Consider the following 13,361-nt stretch of genomic DNA (forward strand, 5'->3'; position numbering starts at 1 on the left):
CTGCTGATCAGACAAAGCTATTTATTCATTACTGTACAGGGCCAGTTACTTTTTTTTTTTTTTAAGAGCATGCTCAAGCAGGGGTGGGGGAAGGCAGGAGAGGGAGAGAGAGAGAATCTTAATCCACGCTGGGCATGGAGCCCGACTCAGTGCTTAGAGTGGGATGCTTAACCAACTGAGCCACCCAGGCACCCCTTTGATTTTTATTATAGGCCCATTAACTCTAGTAAATTATGCCAAATGCATGCCTTTAGATACAAAGGACAAGAATATATGAATTAATAGTTCATGGCCAATCCCATGAAAACCAACTCCCAAGTGATTTCTTGAAAATAACTTTATAGATACAGAACTTTTTAAGAATATTTTGGAACATAGAAAAGTTGGGTGACCAGTTGGATAATCTGTTTGCTTTCATTACACATTGGTTCTTTTTGGTTATAAATTTATAGTCACATTGTGAAGCTGCAATTTTTGGGTCAGTTTTGTAAGACATTCTCTGATAAATACCTGCCCCTTCCCCCATGGCAGCTTGTTTGTAAATACTGAAGATGAATATATTCCTGATGCAGAAAGCGTCCGTCTGCAGAGGGAGCGTCATCATCAGCCTCAGACTTGCACTTTATCCCAGTGTTTCCAGCTCTACACCAAAGAGGAGCGGGTAAGGAAAGGCCTGGCAGCACTTCTTGGGTGGTGAGGGTAGCAGGGAGGGGGGCGGGGCAGGATGACACCAGAGAAGCATACGGTGCCCCAGAAAAGTCCCCAGACATTCTGCACTCATAATAGGCACCTAAGTGCTTTCCCTTTTAGGACTTTAACAATAAGTAGTTTAAATTACTAGAAAACTTTGATTGAAATGTTCTAGAAGTAAACCTTTGTAGTTAATATTTTCCCTTTTTAACAATAATACATTGTTTTGGTTTCGATTTAATGAGGAACAAAAGGAAACTTTAGTTTTATTTGTATTGTTCTATTTATTTATTTATTTATTTTTAAGACTTTATTTGAGAGAGAGAGAGAGATTGCGTGTGAGAGAGCTAGCACAAGTGGAATAGGGGCAGAGGGAGTGGGAGAAGCAGACTCTCCACTGAGCAGGGAGCCCGACTCAGGGCTCAATCCCAGGACCCTGGGATCATGATCTGAGCCAAAAGCAGATACTTAACCGACTGAGCCACCCAGGTGCCCCTTGATTTAGAGATTTTAAATCATTTGCGCCAGTAACCAGAATAGTGATTCTTAACTTTTTGGTACTAAGAACAGAGGTGTCAGAACCTATTTAAATTTCAACTTAAATTAATAAAAATGAAGTAAAATTAAAAATTCAGTTCCTTAGCTGCATTAGTCACATTTGGAGTGCTCAACGCAGGTATACACAGAACGTTCTGTCAGAGAGCATGCTTTGGGCCACTCAACACAGTGCTTTGCAGATAGTGAGGGCTCCGTAAATATTTGAATGGAAGAGTAGACAGATCCATGGATAAATAAGTGTCTATGGATGGGGCCAAGGCCTGTGTGATTTTTAAAACTCTCCAGAGTTATGCACCGTGAGCATCCTTGACTAGAGCACTTGGTGTTCATCTAATCTTGAGTTGATGTTTAGGATCATAATTTTGACTGCTAATTGTTACTGCTCACTCTTGTATGTAGTGAACCCGGCAATTTCAGGGTTAGAGGGGACTTTAAAACCCCTTTTTTCTAATGGTTGATATCTTCACCTAATTGCAAATAGATGATTGTCCAGCCATTATTTGAATACCTTAGTTATGAGGCATTTGTCTCATCTCAAGAGACACACCGTTTCCCCTCTGGATATCTCTGATGGTCACTGAGGCTGCCTTGAAATATGCCCCAGGTTACTACAGCCAAAAGGCATTCTCTCTCCTGAATTCGTTAAAGATATTTGAGGACAAGTCTTAATTTTCTTCCACTTGTCTAACCTTTAAATATTTGAAAATACTTTCAATATTCTCACAGAGTCTTTTTCCCCCAAGCTGTTCATAGCTAGTTCCTTTAATAATAGTTTTTCATAAGACCTTTTTTTTTTTCCCCCAGTTTGGGGCCTGTTAGTTGGCTTTTTTTTTTTTTTTAAATGTTTTAAAAAAGATTTTATTTATTTCAGAGAGAGAGAACACAGGGAGGAGAGGGAGAGGGAGAAGCAGACACCCTGCTGAGCAGGGAACCCAATGTGGAGCTCGATCCCAGGACCCCGGGATCATGACCTGAGCCGAAGGCAGACGCTTAACTGACTGAGCCACCCAGGTGCCCCAGTTAGTTGGCTTTAAAATGGGTTGATGGCAGACTCTCTTTGAAACTTTGTCCTATTTGGGATTTTTTGGTTATTGTGTTTTTTTTTTTTTTAATTTGGGAGATGTTTAAGAATGGCACAAAGCTTAAGACTGAGCAGGTCTACTAGATGACAACATTGGTATTCCACAAACATCTCACTGATCCAAAAGGATGAGTTCCAGCTGGCAAGGTACACTTTAGTAGGGATTCATTCATTCAGTAAGTGATTATTAAGTACATACTATGTGCTAGGTGCTACGCATGGTATTAGGGATGTAATAGGGACCAAGCCAGGTGGTGTTTCTGCCTTTGGGCTGTTTATAGTCTAGTGGGGATAAATAAATAAGTCAAGGAAGCAACTTAATGTGGTTGAGAAACAGGAATGAGGCCAGTGTGGCTGGAACACGGGTGAGGAAGAGAGTTGTGAGAGTCTGTCCTGGTCATAAAATAACCCTAGCATCTAAGAGTAGTGCCTGGCACAGAGAAAGCAGTCAGTAAGTACAAACTAGAATGAATGAATAAATGAGTATTACTTGGGGAGTTCAGTCATTGGGTCCAAAAATAACAGTGCAGGTACAGAGGAAGAGACAGGGAGATTTAGCAGCAGACCGTGAGACAACTTTGGGTTCAGTTGTCTGTAAGCTCAGTATTGACCCACAGTGTCACTTGCCAGCCACCGTTAGCTGCCTTAAGGGTACTTTAAAACAGTGTCCAGAATTCAGATGATGATAGCACTGCTCTTTTCATTACCTCAAATGTTCACGGTTAAAAGAGACTGACAGACCAAGGCGCAAGAGAGCGGCTAGGGGATGGTGCATCTGGAAACCATGACGCACTGAATATCTTTTGACAGAGGAGGCCTTAAGTGGGGATCTGATAGTTATTTTTAGGTGCTTAGAGGACTGTCTGTGGATGAGGGATTGGACTTAATTATATCTAAAAAGCAGAACTTAAAGATTGGAAATTACAAAGGAGAATGAATTTGTCTTAATATGAGGAAGAACTCTCTGACAGACCATCTGAAAATGAACTAGCCGCCTGCTGAGATAGCCGTGCTTCATTGGCTACGCAGAGTTAGCTAGACCAGTGATGCTTCGAGTATGGTCTGCAGGTCTAGGAGCTCTTTGTAGCAGTTTACAGTTAAGCACAGAAATCAGAGACGTTTTAGAAAATGTCATAGCTGTTAGACATTGTCAGGACATTCTTACTGTATCTTGTACAGTATTTGTATTGGAAATTAACAGAACAAACAACAACTTTCCCCTTTACCACAAGCCCTGGGACACATATGGAGACTATTAATATGTCACACGGAGGTGCAGACTTACCAGGTGACCACGTAGGTCCCTGCCAATCTAAGTGTCTGAGCTACTTCCATCCACCCAAACTTCTATTTCTCCCCATGTTTCCTACAAACATGATTGGGTCTCCCTGTCATGAAAAAAAAAAAAAAATCTCCTCAGTCCTGTTTCCCTGTCCAGTGACAGTGCCTTCCTTTCTCCTCCCCTTTCTGCTTCATTCCCCATTAGTGGTTTCAGCTCTCTCCCTCCCTCCATCTGACTTGCACTTCTGACATTACCCTCTGAAACGCTCAGTGGCCCATAGTTTGCTCAGCTCTGTGGCCTTTGCTCCATCTCCGTCCGACCTCTCCAGGATCTTGCCATCCTCTGTCCTTGGTGTGCATAAAAGAGAATGCTTCTGTTTGCCTGTTTTTCTGACTGCACATCCTCAGGCTCTGGTGGCTTCTCAGCTTTGGTATTTCCCTTAAAAAGAGGCATTTCCCAAGATTCTGTGCTTGACTTCTGTCTGTCCCATCTCAGTAGGCATTGTCATCCATACCATGGTTTCCGTACCTCATCATGTTCATGGTCCCTGATCTGATGCATCTTCTGAACTCCAGGGGGATTTAAATCTCTCTCCAGACATGCCTCATGGGCACCTCTAACTGAATATGTCCCCATTCTGAAACCCTCGCCTGCAGAGATGGCATATGTGGACTTGAAGCCTCAGATTGACGTTCAGAAAGATCTTGTTGATAGCAGGAAGGGGAGTGGATTGTTTAGAGTGGTTCAGTGCTTGGGAGAGAGATCATTTAGGAGACTCGCAGAAGTCCAGGTAAGAGCATGGGTGAGGACTCTGAATTAAGGCCGTGTTAGTGGGAATGGAGTAGAGGAGACAGGTGTGAGATGTGGCAGAGACAATTATTTGGATAGATGTGGTGCTGGAGGAAGAGGGAAGGGTTTGAAGGTTTGGGATACGCCCCCCTCCTGCCCCCCTCCTGCCGCCGGTGCTGCTTTTGGTGGGTGGTAGTGGTAGTTGTTGAGGTAAGACATGGAGGAGGAGGAAGTATATTGATGAAAAGGCAGTGGGTTGAGTTTGGGAGTTTGTGGAATTTGAGGTTCTTCTGTGACATTGAATATCCTCTGTGTAATATTTACCTGTTCAGTCATCCCTTTTTGAGAGAGAATTTATTCAGCAAATCTTCGGGGGCCACCTCTGGCCAGGTGTCTCTTGTGATTGTGTTTTTCCATTGACTCCCCATCATATTGGTTTCCAGAGAGATTCTGAGTCCTACCATGCCCTGACCAAGAAGTGAGTGTCGCGGTCTCCTGTAGAAAGTCTTGCCTTAAGTGGCGCTTAACAGAAGTCATTTCGTGCTCCTTGTTTTCAGCTCGCCCCAGATGACGCCTGGCGTTGCCCGCACTGTAAGCAGCTGCAGCAGGGGAGCATTACATTAAGCCTCTGGACTCTGCCTGATGTGCTTATTATACATCTAAAGAGATTTCGACAGGTAGGTAAATCCTCTGTAATAGTGAGAAAAGCTGTGACCACGTTTCTTACACCCCTTCCAGTGGGCTGCATGGGGATTCTTCAGGTGCCACTGTTTTATCAAGTGTTCCCGTCCATGTTGTACAGACACATCTGGCCCAATGTTTGGGGTCATGTTTTGTTCTTACCCAAAGCAAAATTTGAGCATCCTGTGACCCTTTAAATTCTAAACATTTTAGTTCATACTGCAGATATTTTACTTTGTTTTTGAGGACTTACTTTAGATTTGTAAATGTTGTGTTTTAACTTTTGGTAAGTGTACTTTGGGATTTAAAAAAAAAATAGAGCTCCTTTCGGGGGTGGGTAGAATTCTCTTTGTACGTAAAGTAATAACGGGTGTCATCCTGCTCCCAAGAAGCTGTCATATAGTTGGGAAGATGAGTCATAAATATATACAAAGAAAAGCTGCTTTGAGCTGTATTACTCTGAGTCAGTTTTTCCAGAAAGGCTATCTATTCCCTGAGGTTAGGTTTGTCCTGGGCAGGCCCCATTGTAGGAGAGGTAAAGAGGTAAATCTTTAAGGGGTGTCTGAGGCCTGGCATAAGGTTTATATCTGGAAGATCAGGAGGAGGTATCTCCCAGGTGAGGTGGGAGCAGGGCTTTGCACGCACGGTGGCCAAGGAAGCGATGTGTGCAAAGCCCAGAGTGCAGATAGCATGTGCCAGAGACTGAAAGCAGGCCAGTTTGGCTGGAGCTCCAGAGGGTGGGGGAAGCTGTGAGTTGAGGTGGAAGGGCTACGCAGGGGCTGGTTGGCCAAGCAGACCCTTATGGGCAGAGTGGGAGTCTGATAAAGGGTTAAGCAGAGAAGCAATATGACCAAATTTGTGATTTGAAGAGACTATCCTGGCTGCTATGTGGAGAATGTGAGGCTGCACAAACGAAGCTGGGGAGATCTGAAGGGAGCCATGGCAACCATCCAGGGGAGGGATGCTGATCGCTTGTGTGGAGCATTGGCAGTGGAGATAAGACCGGAATAGAATCAAAGGATGTTTAGGACTTGCTGGTGAAGTGGAGGTGTCTGGGGTGACACCCACAGGATCCCTAGGGCTGGGCGTTCACTCAAAGGTTTGGGGTCTGGCTCCTATAATAGTAAAGAATGTCCCAACTGCATGTTTCCATTGGGATCTGCAGGTAGACAGCTGGTGAGGTTCAGGGCCCAGCCTTCTCTGGCCCCTTCCGCACATGCACACTAACTTCCTTCACTTTCTGTTTCTTTAGAAGGTATGTCCTCACCCTTCCCACACCATGGACTCAAAACTGCGGCGTCGCTTTTGTCTTCTTTCTTGTCCCTCCCCTATAGCCAGTCACCTCTTCAGCTTGGTTGTGCCTCTGCATGGCCTCCTGAGTGTGTCCCCTTCTCCCCATTCTTGCTGTCAGCCTGGCACTTCAGACCCGTGAGACTTCCCAGCTGGTTGCAGTCACATTGTCTTCTACTTGATTCCTTAGCCTCAGCTGCTCCTCCCTTCGTGTCACGTCCTGTGCACTGCTTCCACAGCTCTGATGACATTCCCTCCTCCCTCAAGCCTCAGTGCTTGACTGCAGAACAAGGTCCAGATTCTTTAGTCTGACCTTCCTGACCATCCAGGGCTCATCCTGCCTTTCTCTTACGAACATTTTCCTTCTCTTAATAGATCCATGGCTCCTTGGGGTGGGCGTTAGCCGTGCCTGGTTAATTTCTTAAAGCTCCCACAGACACAGGAAACATTCAGAAAACAGCTATTGAGCTGATGGTTGGATTTCAGAGGATTTCCCAGTGACCTTAAAGGAAAATACATATTACCCAAGATTATCAACTAAATGAATATATTAAGTCAGTGTTACACGTTACTGTGCTTATTGGGGGAGATGTGGGGGGAAAGGGCAACTGCTGATCCAGCGGCTATTCTGTGCTGGCACTGCACATCGTCTCTCACGTACACGATCACTCCATCCCTGCTCATGCTTCTGTGACAGAGGTATCAGGATGAATTGCCCAGTAATGGCATTTTGTAAGTCAAAGACCTAAAACCCCTCTATGAGATAAGGCAACGGAGACTCAGAGGCTCATCAGCCCGTATATGTAGGTCATTGCTTGCTCTACTTTAAGTGGTATTACAACCTGTTCCTCCAGATAGTTAAGACTGTGAGTGAGTTTCCCTATTTTGTATGTGTCTTGGGAAACATCAGACAGTTAACTTAAACCACTCTAGCTGATAGGGTCTGCATTCCACACAAAACTGATCTACCATCTACTTGCATGAAAATATCATCAGAACTTGTTTTTCTTCTTGCAACAGGAAGGAGACAGGCGTGTGAAACTTCAGAACATGGTCAAGTTCCCCTTGACTGGCCTGGACATGACACCTCATGTGGTTAAGAGAAGTCAGAGCAGCTGGAGTTTGCCATCCCATTGGTCTCCGTGGAGACGGCCCTATGGACTTGGGAGGGACCCCGAGGACTACGTCTATGACCTGTATGCTGTGTGCAATCATCATGGCACCATGCAAGGGGGGCACTACACAGGTCTGCAGTGCGAGAGGCCGGGCGTCTGTGCTGACCCTTCCTTCAGACAGGTTTTGCTTGTGACAGGGTTACTTTTGCTTTCGAACCTTCCTTTCTCTTCTAGTGGACAGTGTGCCAACTTTGAGGGCAGTGTTCATCCTCTGGATCTCTGTCCAAGAGCAAATAAATGAAAATTCTTCCTTCTGTTCCGGAGTTTCATCCTATCATATTCCTCTTTATATAGAATGGGCTTTGGAAAATGCCGAAAACCCGCAGGTACTTGGGAGGCCCCATAGTTTAGAGACAGGAGCATTGGGCTAGAAGCTAGACACCTCCTCCACACTCTGTGACCTATAGTAGGTGACCTTACATGAACTTGGTGACTACACCAGTGAGCTAGAACCTGCCTCTTGGGGTTGTTGTTGTTATGTTGTTATGTTATATATATGTTGTTACCTAGGAAGAGCTTAGGTACTTTCTGTATTATTTTCCCTTTGTGATGCCTAGGCCATACCACTGCTTTTCTGATTGATGTATAAAAGTTCAGGGTTTTAGTTTATAGAACATTTTAAATGCCTTAGTATTGTTGAGTTAAAGATAACATGTTTTTAAGTTTTTATTTGGAATTTTATTTTGCACTTGTTTTAGCTATAATCACATGGTACATGTACAGCTAACTTGTGTATGAATTCTAGATCAAACTTCCATGATGAAGAACCTGCCTTTTTTCTTTTTTAAATTTCCAATTTTTCATGAACCAACCTTTGTAAAAAATACAGTAAAAATATCATGGTAGTGTCAGATTGCTATTTAAGTGCTTATCTCAGTTTGGGTGCTTATCTTGTTATGGACTGGGACCAGTCTGTGAACCACAATTTGAGTAACACTTGCCTAGAAAACACTTGTGCTGGGAAGAAAAGCAAGTAGAGTTATTTGGTAGATATACTGTGAGACCGTTAGTGACTTGCCATGATGCCTTAGTTGCCTTGCTGTGACTGGGAACAAACCACCCTGAAAAGAAACAGACTGATGCTAGTGCTGGGCTGCTCTGTCACTTGTCTTGGGTGAGTCCCACTCCAGAAGGGCAGCCACCTCTCCAGCCGGGTCATTTCTATATCAGCCCTGACGCTGCTGTTTCACCAGCTCCATGTGCTGCCTCTCTCTCCACTTCTCTCCCCTTCTGGTCCTAGGAGTCCATAGCTATCCATGACTTCCCTCCCCACAGTCAAAGATTCTTATTTTGCTCTTCTTTTCAGGGACCTGTCCCGTGTAGCCCCTCCTTGCCTGGGTCCCTTTCATTTCTTAAGGTTCCATGCTTACAAATATGGTTGTTGCCTGTTGAGGGAGTCACTCTTGGCACCTCTCAGGACTCTGTGCCCTGCCCCTGGAGTGTTCAGCGAAATATTCTAGCACTCATTTATTCTCACTCCAATAAATGGGTATTTTTAGAAAGTGTGATAAGAACGTACCCCTCTGGATCAAACTTATCACACCCCTTGATATATCCTTATAAGATCACATGGCTTCATGAACACTAAGTTCTTGTCTGCTTTTGTTGGTATCTGAATGGTCTTTATTTCTATCTCAGGCTTAGAATTGGAACTGGAGAGAAACACGCATTTATGAGCTCAAATGTTCTTAGTTTGCCAGCGGACTTCCACTGGGGCCTTGTTTGTCGTACCCCTGAGGGAAGCAGGGTGGGGTAGTTTTAAGTGCAAGCTCAGGGACTAGATACACCTGAAACGAGCTGGACCCTGCGCTTCACCAGCTGCTTGACCTTGGGCAATCTGGTTAATCTTTTTGAGCCTCTGTAAAATGGGAGTAATAATAGAACAAATCTCATAGGAGTAGCTGAGAAGTTTGGCACATAATAAGCGCTAAACAAATATTAACTGCCGCTAGTATTAGTATCATTATTTCTAGTTCTATTTTCTATCTCTAATAAATACTAAAATGTGACAACATGCTTATATCAGGGTTTCCCAGCCTCAGCACTCTTGACAGTTTGGCTGGATAATTCTTGCAGTGGGGACTGTCCTGAGCATTGTAGAATGTTGAGCAGCATCCCCAGTCACCCATTCAATGCCAGTAGCACCCTACCCCCTAAGTGTGTCAGTCAAAAATGTCTCCATTCATTGCCACATGTCCCTAGGTGAGCAACATTGTCCCAGGTTGAGACCCACTGGTTTAAATAAATAAGTACATTGTGTTTTCTAAGATTAAATAGAATTTTGTCCATTTAGAATAGTTTAGAATTTCCTGAAACATTTTGCCTGAGCGTGCTAGGCAGTTTGGATTTTTTACCACTGTGTGTGTTACTACATGCAGCCTTAAAAAGCTCTTGAATTAATGATACGAGCCAAAGCACAGGTGTCTGTGGGCAGAGTGGACTGGCTGGTGCTCCCCTCCCCCGGTACTGATGACAGGCTCTTTTTTGGCAGCATACTGTAAGAACTCCGTGGATGGCCTCTGGTACTGCTTCGATGACAGTGATGTGCAGCAGCTGTCGGAAGATGAGGTCTGCACACAGACGGCGTACATCCTTTTCTACCAGAGGCGGACAGCTATTCCGTCGTGGTCGGCCAACAGCTCAGTGGCAGGTAAGGCCAACTTATTCTTTGGCAGTTTTTTCTAGAACAGAAGATTGTAATTAATGGTTCAGAGAACTTCTCCACAAGGTCTCATGACTCTGTGGGGTTGATCAGATAAATCCTCACATTTGTTTTTAATATGGAAACCAAAATGATTGTGGTCAAGGAAATAGGGGTGGAATGTGTGAACCCTCAGAGTTCACATGGAAGCAGGTAGAACCTGTCTCAAAGTGAGCTTGTCATGTTTGCTTGTGGAATGAATGAATGAATGAATGAATGAAAGAAAGAAAAAGAAAAAGTAGTATGGCATGCTATTCTAAAAGCGGGAATGAAACTTGGCTTTGCCATGTTTTGGTTTGATCATCGTCTTGGAGCACATCCCATCCAAGCCACATATTTAATCATCTGTAATGTGGGAGTACTAATAATACCTGCCTGATGGGGTCACTGTGTGCATCAGATTAGGTAACTGTACCTTAGAGCCTTTTAGAAAAGGTGAAGGCCATTAGAAATAGTTCTTTCTGGGGCGCCTGGGTGATGCAGTCATTAAGCGTTTGCCTTCGGCTCAGGGCGTGAGCCCAGCGTTCCGGGATCGAGCCCCACATCAGGCTCCTCTGCTAGGAGCCTGCTTCTTCCTCTCCCACTCCCCCTGCTTGTGTTCCCTCTCTCGCTGGCTGTCTGTCTCTGTCAAATAAATAAATAAAATCTTAAAAAAAAAAAAAAAAAAAAGAAATAGTTATTTCTCCCTGTGAGGTCGGCCTGTTCCATTAGAAGGATTGAAGGCTGTAGTCATATTCGATGGGCTGGGTTTAGCTGGATGGGATCTAGTCTGGATGCAGCCACAGATAGTCCAAACAAGGCGATGCATGCTTCTTAATGCAGAGGTTAAGAGACTGTGGCTGAGGACAGGGACATGGTAACATGGGATCACATTAGAGAGTATTAACCCCAGATCCCCTTGTAGCTTGTGAGGGGTAGGTTCGAAGCTGCTGAAAGGCGGCACGGCTGAAGCAGAATGAGCCCCTGCTAGAGTCAAGCCCCAGTCAGTACACCTGCCTCTCTGTAACCACTCACTCCGTTAAGTGAGTGGGAACGCCAGTACTCTAGTGCTTTCCCCTGGTGCTTTCCAGAGCCTGAGATATGCTTGGAAATTACACCCTCTTGAGGTCTATTTGAGACATGTTCAAGAGCAGTTTCTATTGCTCTGGAATATATTTCAGGGCATCCCTGGAATGGACAGTACAGATTGACATACACCCTGCGTGTGTGCATGTGTGTGTGTTTGTATATTAACATCGTGAAAATGACGTAACGACTCCATAAAACAGTGAGGCTAACAAGATAACGGAGCATGCCACTTTTGTTTGCTCTGTGTCAGAATTTTTTCTGTGTGTGCTTAGAACAGTGTCTGGCAGTAGGTGCTTAATAAATATTTGTAGAAGAGTATGAACGATTCTCTTGCCAGGACTTAAGACCTACACTTTTCATTACGAAGTGTCTGTGCCTATACTTGCATTTCATTACTATAAACATGTGCGAGAGCCTGCCCTCCTTCTTCTAATCTTAACAGGATATTCAAGCAGGCGCAGATCTGCTTGGGGTCTGGGAGTTAACACTGACGTCAGCCACCTCCCAGCTCCGGCAGCAGCACTCTCGTGAGGGTGTGTGCCAAGCCACCGGCCTGGGATTCTGGCCTGACCTCAGTGCCCACTTCCTTTACTGCAGGCTCTACGAGTTCTTCACTGTGTGAACACTGGGTGAGCCGGCTCCCGGGGAGCAAGCAAGCCAGCGTGACCTCCGCAGCTTCCTCCAGACGCACCTCCCTGGCCTCATTGTCCGAGTCGGTGGAGATGGCCGGAGAGAGGAGTGAAGACGATGGTGGGTATGGGTTTTGTAACACATTTCCACAATGGTGTCTCACAGACACAGCACAGGGTCCCTCATGCTTAGGAACTAAGCCCCAGGAAGACTGGGAGAAGGTAAAAGGGCTGGGGGTAGCCCTGTGTGTAGCTGTGGGTTACAATCATAAGTGCCATTTTCTATAAACCGGGTCATTCACTTTTCCTCTGTGACCTCTAGGATGACTTTCTCCTCCTATTTCATTATTTTCCACTTCTAAGGTCTAGCGTGGAGGCTGGAACTTTAACTCTGTACAATAATGGATACATTTCTTTCAAAGTGCTTTGCAAAGTCCCTAAAATAAACTGTAAGGGGACTCCGCAAGGTGGTGATTTGCCCAGGACCTCCTGGCAAGGAAGAGTCGCTGTGCTAGCTCCAGTGGGGGCTTCCCGACTCTTGGCTTCTCCCCTTTCCACCGCGGTTTCCTTTAGAGGAATTTGTGGCATGTTCTTTTAAGTACAGAATCATCTAGAACAAAAACTCTTGCCTCTCCATAAAGGCAGTTTTTAAGAATTCTGAAGGTGGTCACAATACAGAAATTGGGGGAAATATTGATACAAATAGAACTCTTTTTTTTTTTTTTTTTTTTTTTACCTTCACTTACTGCTTGAGTGATGGCAGCAGAACCCTCAGTTCTAACAGGAACCCCAGGTGGTATGGGAAGGATCAGGCAGCCCAGGCGCGGATGCTGGGAGGAGGTGAGAGTGAGCTCAGCCTTTCTAATGAGAACAGTGACTCATCTCCCAGCAAGTCTCCTTCTGTGGCCTGGCATGTTGGTCGCTGTAATCTGCGTCTGGTGGTGGGTAATTGTGAGAGCGTGAACTGGAGGGAAACAGCAGGAGTCTGGAAGGGGGCCGCCTGGCTGGGGAGGTGTGCGTCATTGTAGCTCTAGCCCCGCTCCCTCTTCTGGCTTGTTGCCTCTTTATTTGTAAAATAACAAGAGTACTTAGCTGGAATTACTAAGCTCCTGACATTTTATGGAAAACCAGATAGTGGATCTTTGCTTAAGTAGAGGTTTTTCTCAATGCAGACTTTAAATTTAGAATTCTCTGTTGTATTAACAGTAAGCTGATTTGCCCCAGTCTGTTTTTAAACAGTGTAGTTGGTGAAATCAGTATCCTCTTAAACATCATCATCACAGTGGTACCCGGGTGGCGCCCACAGAACAGAGCCTGTCTCTGGGGATCTTATCTGGAAGGTTTTATAAATACCACAGCTACAGTACTAAGTATGTATGGAATTTAATTTAGAATATTTTCTTTGGAAGGAAGTTTT

The 13,361-nt window shown here is 44.8% G+C and overlaps 1 protein-coding gene across 1 annotated transcript in view; it reads left to right on the forward strand.

The window, feature by feature from the left end:
- Positions 1-13,361, forward strand: part of USP31 (ubiquitin specific peptidase 31) — a 62,986-nt gene that overhangs the window by 43,393 nt on the left and 6,232 nt on the right. Inside the window, 5 exon segments of the mRNA XM_008697216.2 lie at positions 532-661; positions 4,958-5,077; positions 7,392-7,617; positions 10,038-10,196; positions 11,913-12,065. Coding sequence (XP_008695438.2) covers positions 532-661; positions 4,958-5,077; positions 7,392-7,617; positions 10,038-10,196; positions 11,913-12,065 — 788 coding nt within the window.

Source organism: Ursus maritimus, unplaced genomic scaffold (genome assembly GCF_017311325.1).
Source record: "Ursus maritimus isolate PB19 unplaced genomic scaffold, ASM1731132v1 scaffold_2, whole genome shotgun sequence".
NCBI classification, from domain to species: domain Eukaryota; kingdom Metazoa; phylum Chordata; class Mammalia; order Carnivora; family Ursidae; genus Ursus; species Ursus maritimus.